This window comes from Lucilia cuprina, chromosome 2 (genome assembly GCF_022045245.1).
Source record: "Lucilia cuprina isolate Lc7/37 chromosome 2, ASM2204524v1, whole genome shotgun sequence".
Lineage (NCBI taxonomy): Eukaryota > Metazoa > Arthropoda > Insecta > Diptera > Calliphoridae > Lucilia > Lucilia cuprina.
The window spans coordinates 25,344,903-25,370,905 of NC_060950.1; the positions used below are offsets into that span (position 1 = coordinate 25,344,903).

At 30.8% G+C, this 26,003-nt stretch overlaps 1 protein-coding gene across 1 annotated transcript in view; it reads left to right on the plus strand.

Annotated features, from left to right (window-relative positions):
• The window catches only part of LOC111678130 (serine-rich adhesin for platelets), a 91,600-nt gene that overhangs the window by 38,836 nt on the left and 26,761 nt on the right, over positions 1-26,003 (plus strand). Inside the window, exons 3-5 of the mRNA XM_046949196.1 lie at positions 1,045-1,763; positions 3,136-3,255; positions 3,675-3,842. Of these exons, the coding sequence (XP_046805152.1) occupies positions 1,045-1,763; positions 3,136-3,255; positions 3,675-3,842 (1,007 nt within the window). The remainder of the gene's footprint in view (positions 1-1,044; positions 1,764-3,135; positions 3,256-3,674; positions 3,843-26,003) is intronic.

Here is a 26,003-nt window from a genome sequence, read left to right on the forward strand (position 1 = left end):
GAACTAGAACTGAACTAGAACTGAACTAGAACTGAACTAAAACTGAACTAAAACTGAACTAGAACTGAACTAGAACTGAACTAGAACTGAACTAGAACTGAACTAGAAATGAACTAGAACTGAATTGAATGTCATTGCAATCATAAGGTAAAAACGGTGATGATTGTATTAAGATAAATGACAAATGCAGTTCTTAAATACAATCCATAGATTCCTTATTATATGTCTCTATTAAGAAATAGCATTAGCAGAGATGTCCGAGTTTGAATCCATCAAAGATCTATATCTTTATGGAATCTCGTAAGTTGTGTCAGACCGAGAATCGTATTATGAACAGTTGACTACTGACTAAATAAAGCACTGATGGTTGTATGGTTTTAGTCACTCACCCACAAGCAACTACCTTGCCATAAGTCTTTTCCTAGATTGTCAGTATTTTTATGATTAAACCATTTCTAGATAACTAACAATATCAAAACTTAACTGTTGGGCATGGTAAATCATTAAAAAAGTCACAAAATTCATTTGCACCCCCTCAAAAATAAAAGGACATTCTATATCATGGCTTTTATATATTGTTGTTAAGAAATGAATTTACTGCAGCTTGAACAAAAAATCATTTTAGAGACCATGAATAGTTAAAAAATAAACTGCGTCTTCTAAAACAAACGTAAAAAAACTTTATATAAACTAAACTGCTTTAAATTTAAATTGCCCTAATTTTTAAGAATATTTACATTGATTTTTATTATTATTTCTATGTTTAAGTAAATGCGTCCATATTTTTAAAATATTTGTCTGTCTTCTGTTTTTTCTTTCTTCTTTGTTTCTTTTTTGTAAAAAAAAATAAAATACATTTTGTGTTAAACAACTGCAACCCACATTAATATAAAAAAACAAATACTTCCACCACCAACTACAATAAACACACTGTGATAAAAAATCATAAAAACACCATCACCACTTTAAAACCACTTGAAAATCACCAAAAAAATCTATGAAATACAAAAAATGCAAAAAAATCCAAAATGTAAAAAATTACAGGATATTACAAGTGAGATACCTCCATTGCAGCCAGTCTGCACTGAGGAAGTTATTATCAACTGTCGTCAGCAACAACAGCAGCATAATCATCAAACAGCAGCAATACAGCAACAACAACCACTACTGCATCAACAACAGCAGCAACAAAATCAACATTCTCAACAACAGCCGCAACAGCAACAACAACATCTTTATCAAAAACGTTCACAATCTACCGCAACAACAAAATCTTCTACAATTAGCACAACAAATACCGCAACATCGGCTTTATCCCAACAAAAGCAATCAAATAATCATCAAAACCAACATCAGCACCAGTTCCAATCACAACCAAACAAACAACAACTGCAGCAACAAAATAATCAAAAAATTATCACTCGATCACAATCATCAAAAGTTATACAAGATTTTCAGCATCATCACGCTTTCCATCAACTAAAACAACAACAATCATTGCCTACACCATTACATGGCAATGTTGGTGCTTCCCCCAATGTCCACAATCATTCAAAATCCGTTTCGATTTTGGTGTATAAAACATTGAACACGGTCTTCAAGAGCAGCCGCAAAATCATTGTACGCGTTTGTGAGGTGGCCAGTGTTAAGAAAAATTTCAATATGTTTAAATTCAATAAAGCATCACAGCAGACGAGAGCCGATGCCAGGGCCAATGCGTGTACGGGACATGATCAGTTTGTTCGACCGCCGGTATCGGAAAAGTGAGTTGAAATAGTCAAACGAATACACAAAAAATTTAATAATGGAAAAAGAATTGTTTTTAACAAATTTATTTACATTTTCTGAAATTCAAAGAAAACAGTGGTGAGTTCGGGAATATTGGTTTTGAAAGAGAGAAGAACTTACAACAATGTGATAACTAGGCCCAAAACAGCCATAATTCATGCAATGTAGTTGTCAATGACATTAGTGGTAGTCCCGCAAAGTCATTTCTTTCTGTATTCAGATCTTAAAGTTTTAATAACCGTCAAATACTCTACTCGTCAGGATATCCACACATGGAAATTAATTTTTCTACAACCCAGTCGCCTTTGAATATGACACAACTACGGAATGCGCTGACCAGTGCTCTTTTGATACACTGGATTCCTGTCGATCAAAATGTCCCACTGTAGGAATCATTTCCCCCAATCACTTTTCTCTTTGGTCAACTATTCATTGGAGGGACAAAGAATGGGTTATACTTAATAATGAATGATTCGCCGGTTGTTTTTAAGTCGAAAGGACTGTAAAGTGTGCTATTACGAAAATTGCAGCATTGCAGTTCTATTCATACTAAATACTTACTTATCATTGACCTTCTGTTCGACATGAAAACTGACCTGAACACTTTACTCGCGAGAATTGAACTAGAACTGAACTAGAACTGAACTAGAACTAGAACTGAACTAGAACTTAACTAGAACTTAACTAGATCTGAACTAGAACTGAACTAGAACTGAACTAGAACTGAACTAGAACTGAACTAGAACTGAACTAGAACTGAACTAGAACTGAACTAGAACTGAACTAGAACTGAACTAGAACTGAACTAGAACTGAACTAGAACTGAACTAGAACTTAACTAGAACTGAACTAGAACTGAACTAGAACTAAACTAGAACTGAACTGAACTAGAACTGAACTAGAACTGAACTAGAACTGAACTAGAACTCAACTAGAAATGAACTCAAACTGAACTAGAACTCAACTAGAACAGAACTAGAACTTAACTAGAACGGAACTGGAACTGAATATCATTCCAATCAAAAGGTAGAAAGACTAATTACAATATGATAATTGGTAACAAAATCTGTATGAGAATAAATGATAAACTCCGAAAATAAACTTCTTATGGCTTAGAAAGGATACATAACTTTACAATATAATCCAAAATAAAATAATTTCTTAGAACAATAATATTATTGTTCCAATTAAATCCCAAAGAAAAACTCACCACTTTTTCTTCTAAATAAATGAACATATTTACAAATAATACATACATACTCTTCATAAACTAATAAATTTAACATCATTATCATTTCGATATTAAATTTATTCAAAATTATACCAACACAACGTTCGACATAAAAGAAAAGCCAAACATTTAATGAAAAAATTACAAAAACAAAATGGATTAAAACGTTCTAATTCAGCGATAGAATTTGATGTATCAGCATTAACAGCAGCAAATCGAAGACATATCTACAGTAGGTAAGTAAACTGCCAATAAAATAAAAAATATTTAAAAGTAACCTAAAAAAATATATACATACAACAATTAAAAAAAAAATACATTTAGAAAATGTTAAAATAAAATTTTTGTAAATTTTGTAAAAAAAAATAACAACAAAATACAACAAGCAATATTTTTTCTTAATTAAAAATAAAACAGAAACAAATTGGCAGTTTCTTATATTTTATGTTTATTTAACACATAAAAGCACTTTAAACAAGGCTTTAGTTTTTATAATTTAAATTATAATTTGTTTTACTTACTTCTTTCTATAATTTTCAAAAAAATATATAATTCTTCTCTTCTACTTTTTTCTTTATCTTCTTTATTTTTGTATTAAACAATAATTTAAAACACAAACAAACAAACAAACAAAAAAACTAATTTTCATTTACAGCAATCGTTCGGCAAGCTCAGAACAAGATAATTCAGATCAATCTGAACATTCGGAGAAATCACCATTGGTTAGCGCCAGGTTAGACAGTTTGGCTAGGATATTTTTTAGCAAATCGATGTCAGCGGAAAGCGGAAGTAGAGATACCCTAGATTCAGTGCTAACAACAAGGTTGTCACAATTGTTTTTTGTTTCTCTTTCGTTTTTTTTTTTCTCCTAAAAGAATTGTTTTCCAAAATTTTGTATTTTTTTTTTAATATAATTCGAAATAACTAATTATCCTTGGAAATTCCTCAGTGGTTGTTGTATTTATTTTTTGTTTCTTGTATTATTTGAACAACTAACAATTAAATTATTTAAAAAACATACAAATGCTTTTAGTTGTGTTAGAGTAAACAACAGAACAACGACTTTTTTATGCTCGAAACATTTTCATATTATTCTTTGTTTCCTGGTTGTGTTAGTTTTCTTTCAAATAACCCAGCAAACATTTTTTTGGCGCAAGTTTTAAAGATAATTTGTTTAACGATCTAACATTACAAATTTACTTTAATATTGTATCAAATAAGAAAAAAATATGTCTTTATAATTGACTGTATGCCTGCTCGATTACCGGTTATATACTTTCATTGTATAATCGCTTGGGTAAAGACAAGCATTTAAAGAATCGAGAAATTCTTAGAATTTATACATAGTTGTCACATGATACAAAATTCGAAAGTCTGGTTAATTGTCAGTTCAAGCGAATGTTAGAAAATTTTACAATTTCACTTTCAGATAATTGTCAACTTAACTTATCTGCCAACGAATATTGTCAGTTGTCACTGTTGTCAGATTGTTGAAATGCAAATCTTATAATTTTATTGCCAGATAATTGACAGACATTTAATTTATCTGCCAAGAAATAATGTCAGTTGACACTGTTGTCAGATTTGTGTAATACAAAAGTTGAAAGATCTTATTTAAGTTACTTGTGTTTTTTAATATATCGTATTGCCAATAGAAAACATTTATCTAATAATGGTTCATTGACAATCTGATAATAGAAATTGTCAGACAATTATGTGTTTACACTATAGTAAGATGTTTGACAATATTTGTAATTTGTAGTATACTGGCAATGCTTTTTCTGACAAGGTTTCAAGACAAAAATTTGGTATTTAAATTTTTCTGTCCATGCTGTAAGATGTGACAACCATGTAACGCAGCTTAAGATACCAGTTTTCGGGCTGGATTGTTCTCAGAGATAGGAAATGTTGCTAAATGTATATAGTTAATGGCTTTGGAGAATGTAAATTATACATTACAATTTTGCTGTCATCGCTGTAAGATCTGACAACAATTTAATGTAGCTTAAAGAACAAGTTCCTTCGCTTTCTTGTCAGAAATAGGTAACGTTGCTAATTGTAAGTAGTTAATGGCAGTGAAGGATATAAATTTTATATTACAATTAGTTTACTCGAATCGATTATGTTAAATATCGAGCAATTTTCTTTAAAATATCCCAATTGTCTTAAAAGTAAGAAATTAACAATTAAAACAGACCATTGTGATGAAAAGATAAGATTATCCTCATCGTCTCTACACTATTTTCAGATATCGATAAAAAAAATTAGGACCTAATTCTCTAGTTTTTATTTCACTTACATAATAAGCAGTTATGTAAGTAATTTAAGAACTAAGTGACGATTATATACCCTTGGGATTAATAACTAATTGTATTTGTTCGACAATGTCCAAAACAACATTTTGATGTACACATCTAGCAAATGTATAAAGTACATTCAACTTAAAATCAGAATTGCCGAAGTGTGCCCCTATTAGAAACAATGAAGCCTTAGCTTGGTGGTCGTTATTTGGTTTACACAATACGTGGTAAGTTGTTGTTGTGAGTTTTCTCTTAGAAATACTTCAGACATAATCTGGAAATTGGCGGTCAATGATTCTGTAACATTACTGAGCTCAATAATTGAGCAAAGTGCCAGCAATATACAAATATTGCCGGTTTTGCATCGTCTCTAGCTCACCCTATAGTTGAAATACTACCTCCATTATATTGTTAACAACAGAGCCTTTTCGATTCCACGTGTGAATGTTTCACTTTGCTTTTTAATTGAAAACAAGTTAACAGTAATTAAGAACAAGTAAGAGGTGAAAGCCCTATTCGTCGTGTTCAGTTGTATTGGGGCTAGGTGAAATAATGGACCGATGTTTACTATTTCTATAGGTACCGTAGACGAAGGTACCAAATAATATCATTTGCCAAATTTCATTGAATTATCTCCAAAACTGCAACCTGTAGTTTTATTACAAAGTTTACAAGTCCTATTTGACTATTGCTGCCCCATTTCTTAACTTCCGAGATGTAAAACATCACTTCCGTTTACAACCACGCAGCACCTAGAGACGTTACCGGTGGACCGAAGTACGAATCCATCAAATAAACCAAAGACTTACATGGACACACTGTGGTAATTCAGATATGAATAGAGTATATTCTGAGCATATCTAGACAAGGAAGTAAAATTCAATTTATATATGACATCTACATTTGTATATGATATCTTTCATCCATAATCATACAACCCACATCTCATTTATACGACACATTCATGCAAGAAAAACATACGACACATTCATTATAGGTAGACGGGTGGGGTGAGACCCGCCGTACCTCACATTCATCCCGTGCCAACGCTTAGTCCCACAGTCACTCCTCTGTGAGGTATATGTCGTTTTTATAACATCACCGAACTTATCCCGAAATGTTGACTTTACCTTACATCAGTCTTTTAACCGCAAGTTACTCTTCCCCCGAATTTGGTTTCAAACCACAGCCACTTCGTGTATCCCAAAGAAACCTCAACCAACTTACCAGCCAGGACATAGTGCTGCGGACAACTTGCCACCCGTAGTACCATATTATGCGGTGCTCTGGTTCGACCTCTTTTCAATCTATACAAAGACTAAGCCACGCAGTAGACTGTAACCAATTTTTTAGTCCCGGCCAGACTAGAGGTATCGGAAAACCCATTTGTTCACCGGGATTGCAACAACACTAAGGTGGAGGCTTTGCACACCTAAGCTTATGGTGAATATGTTCTATCGAGTTCAACGTTCTTAGATGATCTAGCCATGTACAGAAGGACATCCGTCTCTTAATATCACGATAGAATCCACACGTGAGGAGCTAGAGAAATTTATAGAAATTTTGAACAATATCGATCCACGATTTCACCTAGCTCCCATGCAAGTGGCTCTCCAAAATATAGTCTTAAAAGAGTCATAAATAAGTTATACATTGAGCAATCATGCAAGAAAAACATACGACACATTCATTATAGGTAGACGGGTGGGGTGAGACCCGCCGTACCTCACATTCATCCCGTGCCAACGCTTAGTCCCACAGTCACTCCTCTGTGAGGTATATGTCGTTTTTATAACATCACCGAACTTATCCCGAAATGTTGACTTTACCTTACATCAGTCTTTTAACCGCAAGTTACTCTTCCCCCGAATTTGGTTTCAAACCACAGCCACTTCGTGTATCCCAAAGAAACCTCAACCAACTTACCAGCCAGGACATAGTGCTGCGGACAACTTGCCACCCGTAGTACCATATTATGCGGTGCTCTGGTTCGACCTCTTTTCAATCTATACAAAGACTAAGCCACGCAGTAGACTGTAACCAATTTTTTAGTCCCGGCCAGACTAGAGGTATCGGAAAACCCATTTGTTCACCGGGATTGCAACAACACTAAGGTGGAGGCTTTGCACACCTAAGCTTATGGTGAATATGTTCTATCGAGTTCAACGTTCTTAGATGATCTAGCCATGTACAGAAGGACATCCGTCTCTTAATATCACGATAGAATCCACACGTGAGGAGCTAGTGAACCCTTATAGAAATTTTGAACAATATCGATCCACGATTTCACCTAGCTCCCATACAAGTGGCTCTCCAAAATATAGTCTTAAAAGAGTCATAAATAAGTTATACATTGAGCAATCGAAATTAAATTTAACGTCTGGCTATTAATAACACAATAAAACAAATTTCAGTCCATAATTGACCCCTATACTTGTTGTCCTCTTTAAGGCTGTAATTGGTTTAAAAATATTAGTATTCGACCTAAATCGGCCATATACTTGATATAAGGTCGTTTCTGAGAGATCATTTTAGCTGCATTCATTATCATTCATTTCCTAAATTCTGAAAAAATACCAAAAAACTTGCTGGGTTATAATGAAGAATTTTTTTTCTCAAATTGTTTTTATTGTTTTGTATTTTGTTGGCCTGCATTGTATGAAACCACAAATGACACCAAGGACTTTTTCACATTACAATACTTATACATACGTATTCGTATTCCTCTACGTGTTTGAGTATGTTGTATATTTTTCTAACTGCATCTGTATCTCTTTATTTTTGTAAACGCCTAACTGTATGTATTGTATTGTAAACTCTGTATGTATTCTTTTAAACAATATGTTAAAAATAATTATTATTTTTTGTTTTTGTTTTTGTTTTTGTTCTATGATTACAATCTGTATGATTTTTTATTTTTTTTTTTTTAATCCCCACAACAACTTTTATGACATTTTAAAATGTACAATTATATATGTAATTTATAAATTGACTAAAATGCATGTGTGTTTGAATGTATCGATGTTGTGCAACTTTGTACTTGTAGTTGTTGTAGTATTTTTTGTGGTTGTTTGATGTTTTTCAGTTCATTTCAATTAAACATTTTTAGTTGAATAATTTAAGTGCTTTAAATGTTATTTTAGTGTTGTATGTGTTGCCTTTATTTAACAACAATTACTATATATAATGTTTATTAAAGATTTATTATAAAAATTAAAATATAAATTATAATTTTACACTTTATTTATTCACTTTATACTATATTTAGTAGATAAATGTTTAAAAAAATTTTTACACTCATATACAATAATAATTGATAATAATTGATTTATATGAACATTAAAATCACTTTAAATTAAAATAAACAATATTTACAATTTGAATATAAACCACTTTTTTATGGTTTATTAAGTATTTAAAAATATGTATATGAAAATTTTTTTTGTTCTATATAAAATTAATATTATTTTTCGTGGCTTTGAATTATGTCGATAATCGTAGGGTTTTTGTTGATTAAGTAGGTTTGGTTCAGCAGACTGTATACTTAGGCAAGTATAACTTTACTTGGGTCCAAATGAGGTCCCTTTGTATTGTCTGGAGAGAAAAGAAAACAAGATACGAAAATTTGAAATAAGCGATAGAGACAGTAATGGGTAGTATTGAGGAAGTGAAAGATAAAAGAATAAAAAGAGATAGTAACGAGTCTGAAAACGATAAGTAAGGATCATAGTGTGTGATCAATTACACACACATTTCGACAGTCTGAAGAATGCCAGAATACGTTCGTGTGGAACAGTTGATAAATCTGATAGATCAGAAAAATAAATCGATCTTATTGCCCTATACCGGATCGATTCAAGGGCCGGGCAATTACACAGAAGATGAGTAATTGTTCCTTCTTCATTTAGACAGCTCCTACAGATGTCATTGTATGGGAGACCAATGCGTTTTGCATGGTTTCCAAACTTGGAATGTCCAGTGAGAACTAATAACAGAGTGCTAATATGTAGTATATTTTATGAGGATCCATACATGGCCCAAGCAACTTAGCAGTCAAGCAAGTGTGTTCCTGAGACCACCGATCTTGAGCTAAACTAAAACAAATGTCGTAATTTTGTTTCTTGATGGCCGCTAGGAGGACGCCACAGAATTGGTCTATATCCAGTATCCTCGTACCAGCTTATTATTGCCCATAATATCCCCGTGTCCTTTGACCTAAACGAGGGTAATTCTTGAATGTCTCGGCATTCATGAACAAGTTTTGATGCGGTGGAAACACCTGTTAGGGACTTGATAGCGACTTGGCTATCAGTATTGATTCTGATATCACTATTGAATATTCGATAGTACCTAAGCCAATTAGAAGCCCTTTTTATAGCAGAAATTTCCGCTTGCAAGATGGTGCATTCATCATTGAGTCGAAAGATATCATCTTTCCAAATTCCTTAATGAAGATTCCACCGCCGACACCTATAGTTGTTTTAGATCCGTCTGTATACACATTTAGGCCGTCAACTCCTACATTATAATCAGCGATTATACTATACCGGAAGACTCTCGTGATACACGATTCAGGAATACAGTAGTCAGAGACCTGTTGTAGATTTGAAAGAAGATCTATGATCTTTGCTTGTTCATTAAGTAAAATTGTTTAAAAAAGCTAATGTTCCAACAAATTAAATATATTATGGTCCTTCCGATCAACGGTATGTGGCCAGGAATAAAAGTACAGTTTGTAACTACTTAGATAAATAAAACAAATTAAATACCAAATGTATTCATTCCAATATAATCTTCATTAGAATTCTATGAGTTTAAATAGCAAGTAAGACATATTTCTTAAAGATATTAAAAATTTTGCTCAATCTATACTTCTAACGCTTTTTTATTTGATTTCGTTTTACTACTTTATCGTCTACCGTAAAAAGTATCTGTCTATAACATTATTACTTGACAACGATATGATCATAAAATTGACTTCTATAAGCCTTTTTTATAACTTGACTATAAAAAAATTTTCTGCTAAAAATATTTACAGTACAAACACCCCGCCTACTACTGCCTGCTAATTGGTAAACGCAAAAAAAAACAAGAAAAACAGTTCAATAAACTCTTGACGTAAATAAATTACCACATCATCTTAAAAGCTCAACTGAAAGAAAATTTAATAGCATCAGCGAAAATAAAAGTGTAAAAGTGAAAAAAAAACTTAAACGAATAAAGTTAAATGGTTTATTTTTTATGCCACAATTTACACACATACCGATACGCATAAAGATATTCGACTCAGGTATGGCAAATAGAAATTTTGAAAGAAATGCTAAATGTTTTCATAGAAAGTACATTAAAGCATGACTTACCGGATTTTATATCGATTGCCTATAGAGTAGTCTTTTTGACTTGTCTAAGGACTTTTCTATAAACTAGTATATGTATGCATTAGTCACTGAAATAGATATTTACTACTCTTTTAACTATTTTTTTACTATCTATGGACTAACATATAGCTTGAACTATTGACTAGTTTTTTAACCAATCTTTGGACTATTCTACGAACTATTGACTAGTCAATGGAATAGTTGTTTGATTAGCCTATTGAATAGTCTATTGACAAGTTTACTGACTAGTCTATCGGCTTATCTTTGAACTAGTATATAAAATATTTTATTGATTTTTCTACTGACTAGCCTATTTACTAGTCTATAGTCTAATCATTTTTATAGTATGCAGACTATTCTTTACTACTCAATAATGACTAGTCTATGAAATGCTATGTAGATTATTTTATTGACTAGTATATTGACTAGTCTATATAGTAGTCCATTGACTAATTTTATGACTATTACTAGTCTATGGTCTAGTCTTTAGACTAGTCTAAGGTCTAGTCTTTTGACTAGACTATAGTCTAGTCTACGGACTAGACTATGGTCTAGTCTTTGAACTAGTCTATGTCTAGTCTTTAGACTAGTCTATGGTCTAGTCTTTATACTAGTCTATGGTCTAGTCTTTAGACTAGTCTATGGTCTAGTCTTTAGACTAGTCTATAGTCTAGTCTTTGGACTAGTCTATGGACTAGTCTTTGAACTAGTCTATGGTCTAGTCTTTGGACTAGTCTAGTCTTTAGACGAGTCCATGGTCTAGTCTTTGAACTAGTCTATGGTCTAGTCTTTGGATTAGTCTGTGGTATAGTCTTTGGAGTAGTCTATGGTCTAGTCTATTGACTGGTCTATGGTCCATAGTCTATTGACTACTTAGTCTGTTGAGTAGTCATTGGACTACTCTAGTCTATAGTCTACTTTTGCCTAGTTTATCGACTAGTCTAATATTTAGTTTGTTGACTTTTTTTGGGGCTAATTAGTTGACAACTGTATTCTTTTTACTTTACTATAGAATATTCTATTGACTAGTCTATTGAACAGCACATAAAATACTAGAAGTCTATAAAGTAGTATGTTGCCTATAATATGAAATAGTCGATTAAGTAGTCTATAGATTTATCTGTTGACTAGCATGTGAACTAGTCTATTGAGTAATATGTTGACTACTCAGTTGACTAACCTATTGATTGATCTATCTACCAATCTATTTACCTACTGTCTACTGTCTAGATTACTCTAATAGCTAGACTCTGACTACTCTTGACTACTCTGTTATCTAGTCTGTTGACCAATCAATGGACTAGTCACTATGCCTTGCAGTAATATACATATTTAGTCAGTATTTTAACAATTTTTCCAATAGTCTACGAACGTATATATATAATTTGTTTTCTTAGGTAGATTTTTTCAATTACTAAAAACAAAAATACAATACCATAGAAATCTCCATCTCTGACAAAGATACTCTAATACATAAATACTCAGATATACTAACACAAACCAAGAAACGTTTACAATATAAAGTGCTAAAGTTTACATCCGTACATACACATTTAGTTGCCTTTTAAATGAAAAACACTAAATTTGATAAGAAACAATAAAAATAAAGATGAAGCAAAAAATGTGAGAAGAATAAAATATGGAAATTTTAATGGCATCATTTTGGAGGAAAAATTATATTCTCAATAAGAAACGAAAACCAGGTAACAGTAAATTTATTAAAAAAGGAAATAATTGGAATTGGAAAAAAAGACCAACCACACAATAATTTGCAGAAGCTTTAAGTGTTAGTAGTTTTTAAATTATTCTTATATTGATATATGGGATATACATCTTAACACTAAATATCTATTCAAAAATAAATATTATGAAGCATTAATGATTTTGTTACGATATATCCAATTATTGGGAAAAAAGTTTATACACCTCATAATCTGGAGGTGGCCAGTTGTTCGCAGGACTATGTCCTGACTAGTCAGTTGGTTGAGATTCCTTCGGGATCCACGTAGTGGCTGTGGTTTAAACCCAAATTCGCTGGCGTTTAAAAGACTGATACATGATAATAGTCAATATTTCGGGATAAGTTCGGTGCTGTTGCCTAGAAAACAGATACCCCACAGTTGAGTGACTGTGGGACTAAGCGTTGGAAATGAGTTGGTATTAATTGTATATGGTACGGGATGAATGTGGGGTACGGCGGGCCTCACCCACCCGTCTACCTATAATAAATGTATCGTATGCTTTTTGAATGTGTCGTATAAATGACAGTTGTGTATTCATTGTGAACGGACGTGTTATTACAGAGCGCTCGCTAAATATTTGAAAAACAACCCTTATAACCAAAAATCAATTTATCTAAATAAATCTAATTAAAACTTTTAAACTATTACAAATATCTGTGAAAATTTGAAGTGAATCTGTGCATTCCTTATATATAAAAATCAAAAAATAAAAATCCATATTAAAATAACATTGTTATATTTTTATATTTTAAAATTAAAGAAATTGCTAAAAAACTCTTAAAAATGAGTAAACAAATTAGCTACCTCTCAGCCACAAGTGCTCTTTGTAGTGCATGTAATAAATCTCTGCCCATATCAGGAGATTATGTTACTTGTCACAACTGTGGCTGCAAATACCACTACTCTCCGTGCGCTACACTATCTGAGTCGACATACTCATTTATGAATGCCGAAAAGAAAGTATCATGGAAATGCCATAAATGTAGAGGTGAAAGAAGCAGGAGCAAATCGCCCAACAATCTTTATCAAGAAATTGTTCATGATGACCAACAACAACAAGAGCAACAACAACATGAACAAATATCCAAAAAGCAGCAAAGAAATGATGAGGATGAAGACAAACAAAATGAGGCAAACCCTAGCAATAAAAGATTTAAGGACTCAATGTACCTAAACACACTAAACACCAATGTATCTGAGCTTAAAACCGATTTATTATCATTCAAATCAACCGTCGCAAACGACTTAAACGATATAAAGGCCAGTATTAATATGATAAACACTAACATCATTACTTCTCAAAATACATTAAGAGAAGAGATGTCAAGTGCATTTATAAAACTAACGGAGTCTATCTCCACGTTGGCAACAGAAGTCAGTGACCTAAAGAAAGAGAACATTGAAAAGAATATTCGCATAAAGAGCTTGGAAAATAAAATAAACTCAATCGAACAACAACTTATCAATAAGAACGTGGAAGTTAAAAATGTTCAGAATAACATTACACCAATTGATGCAATAAAAACAATCGCCGCCTCTGTTAATGTTGATTTACAAGACACAGACATAAACAACGCATATAAAACAAAACATAATGAAAAAATTATTGTTGAGTTCTGCTCTCTGAATAAAAAGAAAGAGATTATGTCGAAACTAAAAGGCCACAGAGTGAAAGGAGATTTATTCCACAATACTTGCTCACAAAAACATAAATGACGCTACTATAATTCTGCAACATGAACTGGATACAGCAATACGATGGTGCCATGATTACGGCTTAATTATAAATGCATCCAAAACTAAATTAATGCATATCAAACCCCGACATTATCTGCATACCAACATTCAAATCAGATTCCACAGTATCGAATGCCTTCACAATAATAAGCTCAAAAACTTTGACTATAACCACGACTACTGTTCAACTACAATCGAAATTGTTAACACATACAAATACCTAGGAGTTATCGTTGATCAGAACTTCAAATGGAGATTTCACATAGATGAAGTTCGCAAAAAACTACGTAAAGTGGCGCATATTTTACATAGGCTAAGCTACTGCTCAAGCAAACTTGTATTGAGACAAGTCTACTTTTCTCTCGCCGAGTCCCAAATTCGTCATGGAATCACAGCCTGGGGCAACTCTACACATTGCTCAAAGCTTCAAAATATGCAGAACCAGCTATTAAAAATATTGAATTCAAATAATAACCAACAAAATCGCAGCCAAAACACAAACAACAACACCACATCAAATATATTTAACAATAACATTGCTAACGACACAAATGTCCTCAATGTTAAAAATATATTTAAAACAACTTTAGCAATCGAATTCTTCAACTCTTCAAGATTCCTTCATAAAATCAACCACAATTACAGAACCAGAAGAAACGTAGAAGGAAGATATATTGTACCTCAATATAGCAATGAATACGGAAAAAATACCCTTGCAGTCCTTTTACCAACAATATTTAACAACATCCCTATTGAAGTTCTAACAAAAGCCAATAATAGCAACAGAAGGAAAAAACTACTTAAAACCCATTTCATCAGTCAGCAGTGAATACTCCAAATTTTTTTTTTTTTTTTAATTTATCTCTCAAATTCTAACTTATTTACCTTATCTATATATACTTCTTTTTTAATATTTATGTTAACATGAATTTATAACATTTTAGTATTATCCTTACCTGCAGACAAGCCGTACTGGCTTCGCGAGGTTTATTAATAATGAAATGTAATATTAAAAAAAATTTCAATAAAACTAAAAAATTTCAATAAAACTAAATGTGTGCTGGGTTGAATGATGATTGATGAAACGTATTATATACATTTGATTTGATGATTGAATTTTCCTTCTTTGTCCAGATATGTTCAGAGTTTACTCTGTTCATATCAGAATTACCATAGTGTGTCCCTGTGAGTAAGAACAATGTCTACGGCTTACTGATGGATCGTACTTCGGTCTACCGGTTACGTCTCTATGTGCTGTTGCCGAATCAGCAGAGGTCATCCAATGGTCAAGAGATTAGATAGCTCGAGTACTCCAGCAAAGTACTTGTTCATGGACCGGTCAGAACCAATGTACAAAAATTGCCACCTGCGTTCTTCATTGAAGAACAAGTCTACCCAGTAGATGAAGAAGACTACCATGAGATAAGGCCGTCAAGGCAGGTGCTCACGTTAAAACTCTCGACATTCCATTCCTACATAACTATAGTGGGGGGGTACTATGCTATCGTGCTGATATTTGTAACACCCAAAAATGGAATCACTTACTTAATCGATTTAGCTATGTCCGTCTGTCTGTGTGCTTGGAAATGTCAAGTGTGGGAAGGGTAATATGTTTTGGTGCTTATGTTTGCAACACCCAAAAAAAGTTTTTTTAAGAGGGCTCAAAGGGAAGTAGGGCAAAATATGGCCCCATCCTTAAAAACGTTGGTAGGGGGAGTTAAGTCTACTTCAATATTATTTATGTAGAATTAAAAACTGTTATTAGTGTTTGTAAGTGAATTTTGACCTTTAAGTCATTTTCTGAAGGGGAGTTTGTATAGGGGATAGGGTCAAATGAAGCCCGATCATTACAAAAATCGGTTGTGTCATTTAAAGTTCTATAAAACTAAGTTTTGTCGACTTTTGTTAACATAATAGATCATTTAAATTAATTATAAGCCAAAAGGCCCTATTTGGGGGGTACGGTTGTATGGGGGCTAGTCGAAATAATGGACCGATTTTCAATAGGCTTCATCCTTGGGTCAAGAGAAGCGTGTGTGCCAAATTTCATCCAATTATCTTAAAAATTGCGACCTGTACCTTGCGCACAAGGTTTACATGGACAGCCAGCCAGTCAGACGGACGGACGGATGGACATAGCTTAATCGACTCAGAAAATGATTCTAAGCCGATTGGTATACTTTAAGGTGGGTATAGGAATATTTTTGTATGTTACAAACATCAGCACAAACCCAATATACCCTCCCCACTAAAGTGGTGTAGAGTATAAATATTCCGGAATTTAATTTAATTCCCTAATTTAATACTTTATATTTAAAAAAACAATTCACATTTTTAACATACTCCTTGATGTAGGGTCTCATATAGTCGGTCATGTCCGACTCACTTGCTTTTAATAATATTTTTTAAGACAACTTACTTTATTTAAGTTTTAATTATATACATAATTAATTTTATGTATATAAACATTAGGGTGTTTATTTTAAAAATTACTGTGAAATATAAAATTTTCAAACAAAACGCCAAGCAAACTGTTTTACTTAATATTTAAAAAATATCAATTTTCTTATTCACGCAATTTCATAATAAATCAAAACAATAACTTCTCCAATTTTCCAATATGAAACATTTTCAAACAAACCTCAAACACCCTAATATAAAAATATACTGTATTTAACTATTTTCCATTATAATGAACAATTTCCTAAGACTTGAGGGTGAAGAAAAAATAGAAAGAATTTTAAAGTCATAAATATTTATAACAAAATTCACAAAAATTTAGAAAAATTTTGCATTTATTTTTTTTAGTTTTAAGTTGAAAAAAGAAAATATTCTTAGAAATTTTCTATATAAAAAAGGAAGACAAACTTTATTGTTATTGCCACTGTTACTGGGTTTCAGTCTTAAGAAGCTTAAAAATAAATTTTAACTATTTTTTTCTCTCTCTCTACAAACCCACATACCAACTCTATTTAGTATAGACTCTACAACCAAACTATGCCAAAGTCAAAGTTTTTTTTCTCTTAAAAAGAAAGCTGTTGAAGATGATGTTGACGATAATGATAATGACTATAATGTTGGTTAAAATAGGAAATTTTGCCCCCATTTTTTTTTTTTTTTTTTTTTTTTTTGAACAACAGGTGTCGTCTTTGTTGGAGTAAAGTCAAATAAGCTGCATGTATGTGCAGCTTTAGACAAGATTTTGTTTTCACATTTCTTTTCTTTTTTAATTTTATATTTATTTTTTTTTTTTCGTTTTTTCTCAACTATATAACCAACATAGTGCTTTAAGCTATAAAGTTCAGGGTTGCTGACAACATCAAAAAGAAGATTTTTTTCCTTTCATATAATATAGAACAAAAAGTATGTGAAATATTAACTTTATTTTAAAAGTCTTTTATGTTGTTTTTGTTATTCATGCATGTAAATTCGCGGAAATTTTATATTTTATATGTTTAAAATTACATACAATTTTATACATTTTAAAACAGTTTTTAGCCGTTTTTTAAACGACCAATCATTTAAAATACAGTTGTAGTAAATTGCTTTGGAAGTATGTTTACTAGCAAAGTACTACATAACGTATAAGTTTTTTGTAGCGAATTAAATAATATTCATACGCTCAGTTGTTTATCCTTTTATATTTTATACCCTACACCTTCGTGAGAAGGGTTTGTGATCCGTTTGTAATTTTTATAATATAATTTTCGGACCACTATATTTTGTATCCTTGTAAGTCGATGTTCCTATGTCCGCCTATATGTTGAATTAAGTTTACAAAAGACCCCTATATCTGCGGGTTGTGATAATGAGTTTTTTTTAAACTCTGCTAACAGGAACTATTTTTTGATACTTTATGGTCCTTTAACTAGTACTTTTTTGAGTTTTCTATAATACTTAACATGAAATTATAATTGTAGATCTCACACTTAATGAAAACCTTTAAGAGGGAAGTTTTTGATACTTTTTGGTTCTATTAAATATACATTTTGAAATTTCTATTATATTGAATTCAGAAATATTCATGGATATCTATAGGAAAGTATTTTTCGTAGGTTTTCGTTATTCAAGTGAAAATTTAATATTTTATATGTTTTAAATTACAAACAGTTTAAATTCTGACAAGAATTAAAAAATATTCATACGCTGTGTTGTTCATGCTGTAAAATAAAATAAATATTTAGATTTTTTTCCTCGGAGTAGATTTAGCCAGGTTTGTAGGTCTTTCTGTGTGTATGTTTTTGATTTAGTCAAAAGCTCCCAGAAATTTGTGTGATCTAGATTTGTGAACACAATCTTTAAGATGAAAATTACTACAAAATTTAAGGGCTTCTCTGTATCAGGCGTATACTTATTATTTCTTATATCAGTAATACGTATATGTACAGGTGTCCTTAATAAAAGGAACGCTATTTCACAAACTAACTAAGAAACTAATCAATCAACCAACCAACCAACTAACTATCTAACTAACTAACTAACTAAGTATCTAACTAACTAACAATCTAACTAACTATCTAACTAACTAACTTACTAACTAATTAACTAACTAACTAACTGACTAACTAACTAACTAACTAACTAACTAACTAACTAACTAACTAACTAACTAACTAACTAACTAACTAACTAACTAACTAACTAACTAGCTAACTTACTAACTAACTAACTAGCTAACTAACTAACTAACTAACTAACTAACTAACTAACTAACTAACTAACTAACTAACTAGCTAATCTATCTATCTATCTATCTATCTATCTATCTATCTATCTATCTATCTATCTATCTATCTATCTATCTATCTATCTATCTATCTATCTATCTATCTATATATCTATCTATCTATCTATCTATCTATCTATCTATATATCTATCTATCTATCTATCTATCTATCTATCTATCTATCTAACTATCTATCTACCTATCTATCTATCTATCTATCTATCTATCTATCTATCAATCTATCAATTAATCTATCTATCTATCTAACTAACAGGTCAAGTCGTCTTTCGAAAAGGACTACTTTTTATAAGTTTCATAACTATTAAATCAGAATTAATTTGAATCAGAATTAATTGGAGTAGAATTAATTGTTAAACAAAAACGTAAAGGTGTTTTATTTTCTTTCATAAACTTTAACTAATTTCAAACGAAATAAAACTTTACGTACTCATATGTATATAAAAAGAACAAATGAAATATCTGCTCTTATAGGTCTTTTGTAATCTGTTTTAAAAACTTTTAAACTTTAAAACTTTTGCTTCAATAAAATCACATAAAATATAAATCATAAATATTAAAATATTCTTTTGCATTGGCTCGAACAGTTTTAAATCAAAGTTAAAAAGAAATATGAAAAAGGCCGGACTTTTAATTTTCCTTTCTTTAATGTAGTTGTATATATCAAATATATGTATATGAATTATATTTCTACAAACATTTATCATACACATAAAATTTTCAGTAAATAACATTAAAGATTTTACTTATATAAATACCCTACAGTGTAACGCTAACCATTGTGTTGATGTTTGTAATATAGAGAAATTATTTTTCGTTTGTCACTTTGTCACCTACAAAGGAGCTCAGAATTTCTCAGTAAATTAAGCTGCTCAGTCTACGTCTGTCCTTCCATATTTAATCGAAGAAAAACTATAAAATATGGAAAAACTATTTGAAAATCTGCCTAATATAATATTGCCCTTATATTAAAGATTCTATTAAGCAACATACAATTTGACCAAGTTAGCCCTAGTCTCTTTGTAGAACTAGTTTTTTAAATCGTAGAAAGTATCCTATGATCATACATGACCGAATTCACTTTTGTACTTGTTTTCATTTACATATGTAAATGCTGCTCATATATTAAAAAAGCCGAATCTACGGTTTTTTTATGTAAAGTATTTCAAGGTTGTTTTTTTTTTTTTTTTTGTATTAAATAGTTTATTTTTTATTTGTTCGTTTTTTCCATCTCCTGCCAACTTTTATTATGAAAAGATAAACTCAAAATGGCAATGGCCATCTTTTTGCGTATCCTTATTACAGAAAAAAAACAACAACAGAATAAATATAAATGTATACGCTTTTAAATACACAGCACTTTTCTTATATAGTAGATATACGAGGTCAAACTAAAAACGCTTCTTAAAATTTCAGTGAAAGAAAATAGGAAAACATTTGTTTAATGATTTCAACGGCTTGTTTTCCTAAAAATATAAAAAAGCTATTTTATGTTATGAAAACAATCTACAATAGTTTTTTTATGTTCTGCTGTAGCAGCAACTACAACGCATTTTCCATGCATATAAAATAAATATTTATCTTTTACCTACATTCGACATGCAGCACAAGAAAGTGCATTTTCAGTAAACAAACAAATTTCATTTTATTATAAAAAAAATCCCAATTTTCCTTTTTTACATGTTAAAACAACAATGTATTGAAATGTTTTACTATACAGACAAAAATTATTAAGATGTGTTTATATTGTAGTTTTTCTACCCTTATTCATTATGAAAAGGATATTCAAAAATAAGTTTGTCATTCCGTTTGTGCTTTATATAATATAATTTTTGGATCCTTTAAATTAAATATATTTATATACATACGTATTATGTCCATCGGTGTATGCATCTGTCTGTGTGTTTGTTTGTCTGTCTGTCTGTCTGTCTGTCTGCCTGTCCGTATGTCCGTCTGTCTTGTATGTGTATTTTGAAATTTCCGAAGACTTCAGATTTCTGCGAGATCTGAGTCTTCAATAATTCAATCAGACATACTTTCGGTAAAAAATCTATTTAAAAAATCGATCCTTAAATAACAAAACCTCTAAAATTTACTGCATGCTGAGACAAAACTTATAAACAAACAACAACACACATAAGTACTTTTTATAATATTGAATCTAGAAACATTAAATAAGAGGCTTTTCTGTAGTTTTAGTTCTTCAAAGGTACCTTTTGAATTTTTTACAATATTGACCTTAAAAATTGGGATTTTATGGTGTTTTTGCAAAAGATACATTTTTAGAATGTAGAGCCCGACTAATCTGCAAACCTTTAGAAGGAGACTTTTTAGTACTTTTGCGTTATTCGAAATTTTTATACCCTACACCAGTTTAGTGGGCAGGGTATATTGGGTTTGTGCTGATGTTTGTAACATACAAAAATATTCGTCCTATACACACCTTAAAGTATACCAATCGGTTTAGAGTCATTTTCTGAGTCGATTAAGCTATGTCCGTCCGTCTGTCTGGCTGGCTGTTCATGTAAACCTTGTGCGCAAGGTACAGGCCGCAATTTTCAAGATAATTGGATGAAATTTGGCACACACGCTTCTTTTTGGACGAAGCTTATTGAAAATGGTTAAAATCGGTCCATTATTTCGACTAGCCCCCATACAACCGTACCCCCCAAATAGGGCCTTTTGGCTTATAATTAATTTAAATGATCTATTATGTTAACAAAATTCGACAAAACTTAGTTTTTTTAGAACTTTAAATGACACTAGTGATTTTCGTAATGATCGGGCTTCATTTGACCATATCCCCCATACAAACTCCCCTTCAGAAAATGACTTAAAGGTCAAAATTCACTTAAAAATACTAATAACACTTTTAAATTCTACATAAATAATACTGAAGAAGACTTAACTCCCCCTACCAACATTTTTAAGGATAGGGCCATATTTTGCCCTACTACCCTTTAAGCCCTCTTAAAAAAATCTCTTTTTTTGCCAAAAAAAAAGTAAAAATAATCCGAAATAAAGTAAAAAAAAACAAACCAAATGCTTTATTTTTTTAATAATCCCTATTTTTAACATACATACTGACTGGTGTAGGGTATCATATGGTCGGCTACGCCCGACTATACATTCATACTTGTTATAATATTGAAAGTTAAAATTAATCATGTAGAGCCTGTAAAAACTTAAAAAGCAGAATTTTTGGTACCTTTTTCATTCTTTAAAAGGTACATTTTTTAAATTTAAAATATCGAACTATTACTTATTTCTATCTACATTTTTTACGCAGACACAAATATAGGTTATAACACTTGCTTGCAATATATTAATATTTATATTGTAGGAAATGTATTAAAAATGTTTTACAAATAAAACATGCACGACCACTTCATATATAAAATAAAACTTCTTCCCAGAAGAAGGGGTAGATGTAAAAGTACTAACGAGACATTGTCAGTTTTATTACATCTGACAAAGTAATTTTTATTACAGAATCCTAGTTATTCACATTAGAGTGAAGATGAAAGTTGAAGATGTTCCCTTAGTAAGCTAGTTAGTTGATTAGTTGGTTAGTTAGTTAGTCAGTCAGTCAGTCAGTCATTCAGTCAGACAGTCATTCAGTCAATCAGTTAGTTAGTTACTTAGTTAGTTAGTTAGTTAGTTAGTTAGTTAGTTAGTTAGTTAGTTAGTTAGTTAGTTAGTTAGTTAGTTAGTTAGTTAGTTAGTTAGTTAGTTAGTTAGTTAGTTAGTTAATTAATTAATTAATTAGTTGATTGGTTTCCCTTTCCTCGGATCCGGACCTGCTTTTCTTCTATTAAATACGGAACATATTTTGATGGTACCCAAATAAGATGCATCGGTAGACAAATGCTGTAAAGCTAACTTTTAGCCAATTGGAATGTTGTTCGCTTTGGACATTTTAATATCCAAGTGGAATTCTGCTTCATTAACATTGGAGTAAAAGTCTATCATTGGTAGTCGATGATCTAAAAAAACAGTTTCTAATCAATGATCAATTTCAGTTATTTTACTCATATTTATAATCTTTGATCCCCTGTATGGTTAAACATCATTAAAAGTTTATTGAGTTTTATTTCGATTATACTTATTTAGTTATTTCATTTACTTACTCATACATTTACCACAAAGCCTCTGTGTTTGTGAATGACAACTACATAGGCATAAATATTGTATGTGTGAATCTACATATGTATGTATGTGAACGCAAGTGTAGAAGTGCGAAATTGTATCTCTAGTGTAAAACCAAGGTTGTAGTTGCCTTAATTCTGTTGTCGCTTAAGTTTCATTTTATTTTTCTACCCTGTTGACCAACATTTTATGTTGCAAAATACAAAGAAAGAAAAAACTTTCATGACTTTTGAATAACATATACTGGTACTTGTCAGAGTGTGTGTAATTTGTCATTTATTTATTCAGTACCCAGTAGTTAAAACAAAATTGAGTGTAATCTCCTCAGATAACATATTCAAATATATATTTATGCTATTGTGTAGCAGTAGATTTGGTTAAATAAAACTACTTTCTTCTCTCAAATTGCACACACACTGCAGGGTAGTATACAAAATAATTGTACGAATGTAGTTACACTGCATTTTTTATATTCTTGTTTAATATGTATGCGGGTATTTTATTTTTGTAGTTTGTATAAACAAGGCCTAAAGGGTACTTTACATTCTACTACTTTCTTTTTTTATATTTTTTGTGAACAATTTAACAAACAGCAGCGACACAAAGAATGGCAATAAATTTTGAAAACATACAAATAAATTCAAAAAGGATATTAAAAGTTTATTTAAACTTACAAAAAAACAGAACTTTTCTATATAAATATCAAAAGAATGTTTATGCATATATGTATGTGCGAGAAGGCAAAAAATCTACAACCAAAATCTGATTTCAAAAGAACAAAGATTTATTTATTAACAACAATGACTTTTTAAGGATTTTTAAAGGTTTTCTTTATTAAAAGGAACTTGTTTTTTCTAAAATTTAAATAAACGTTTAACAAATTTCAATATCATATGTTGTTTTGCGTCGGTGTAAAAAATGAATGTAAGCCTAATGTATTTATAAGTATAATGTACAAAACCAATTTATTATATGTCAAATATAATTCATACGCCACATAACACATAAAATATTAAAGACATAGACTAGACTAACCGAGGCTACACACTAGATCATAGACTAAAGTATAGACTAGATTAAACTATAGCCTATAGATTAAAATATAGACTAGATTATAGAATAGACTATCGACTATAGACAAGCTTATAGACTAGACTATATACTAAACTATACATTAGACTATAAACTAGGCTACAGACTACAGAGCAGCCTATATTAACCATACTAAACCAGACTAAAAACAAGACTAGACATGACTAGACAAGACTAGACTAGACAAGACTAGACTAGACAAGACTAGACAAGACTAGACAAGACTAGACAAGACTAGACAAGACTAGACAAGACTAGACAAGACTAGACAAGACTAGACAAGACTAGACAAGACTAGACAAGACTAGACAAGACTAGACAAGACTAGACAAGACTAGACAAGACAAGACTAGATATTTGATTTGAATAGACTACATAAGATTAGACTATAAATTGGACTATAGACTAGAATATAGACTGGACTATATAGGCTAGACTATAGACTGGACGATTGAGTATACTATAGACTAGACTTTACACTAGACTACAGTAGACTAGACTAGAGAAGACTATAGACTACAATTTTAGCTTTGTTTTTCAGTCGGTGTAATTTAAATGGATTTGATCAGTCATAGGCACCTGAAAATGAATTGTAAATCTCGGCCAAAATTGTGAAAGCAAATATTAAATTCTTTGAATAAGAAATATATTTATTTACATTTATTATTAAATATATTGATTAATAAATGAATTGATTACTTAAACATCAAGTAACTGCTTGTTTTTTAAGGAATTTCAGTGGTCGGTTATTGCAATATTTCGCAAATGACAACAACCCCGATTTTCCTTCGACTTGTATGAATTACTTCGTGATGTTTTCTTCTTAAATTTTTACAAAATAAAAAAGCAAGATTTAAACTGCAAACCTACCGCACGTATGAGTATTATTTATTTCGTTATATTATATTAATATCAATCATACGCCATTATGGATTATCTTTCTAAAAAATTGTACAGAAAATACATGTGTGTAAGTAATTTCATTTCAAATAAGTTTTTATATAAATCTGCTTTCATCTTTTAGGCAAAAGATAAAAGCATATACTATATATTTATATATTTTTTTCATATTCGTATTCTAAAGAAATATGAACTTTGAAATCTAGTTTTTTCTTCTGTTGAATTGTTAGTCCACAAGAAATGATTTTTTATCATGTTTGTAAAACTTTTTTTAATATTATTTACACCAAAGCCATCATGTTTATAACCAGTTTATAGATAAGTTTGAAGTTCATCAGTTAAAAACTTTGGATAAACTAAATTTATGTATGGGAACAGAAACAAGTTTTCACTTGCTTCAATTATAGACATTTTGATTATTACGTAAATGATGCTTGTGTTAGTAGCATTTTTATTATTTCCACAAATGCCTCTAAAACACTTAATACATATAAGTATGTATATTCATGAAAATCAGTGGCCGGCATTAAAAAGAACAACCAACACACACTTTCCAAAAGACAAAAATAATTAAAAATTCACAAATGTGCAGTTGTACTCTGCTATACTCACATACAATGTATATATATATTTAATTTACCACTCATCATTCTAAGACAAAAATTTATAAGTCTAACACATTTGACATATAGTATTTAGTAGTAAAACGTGGCATTTATAAATTGTTTCATTTTCTTTTGCAAAATAAATTGTTAACTAAACAGACAAATACTAAATGAATTATAGTTAAGGGAGTATACTTTCAGACACACGACCTTCAACTATATTAACTTTGTTTTATAATTTTGTAAAATAAATAAAAATACACACATAACTGTTAACATAAGAAGTGAAACCTAATGTTTGTTTTCATTATTATAAATAGAGAAAATTGTGTACTT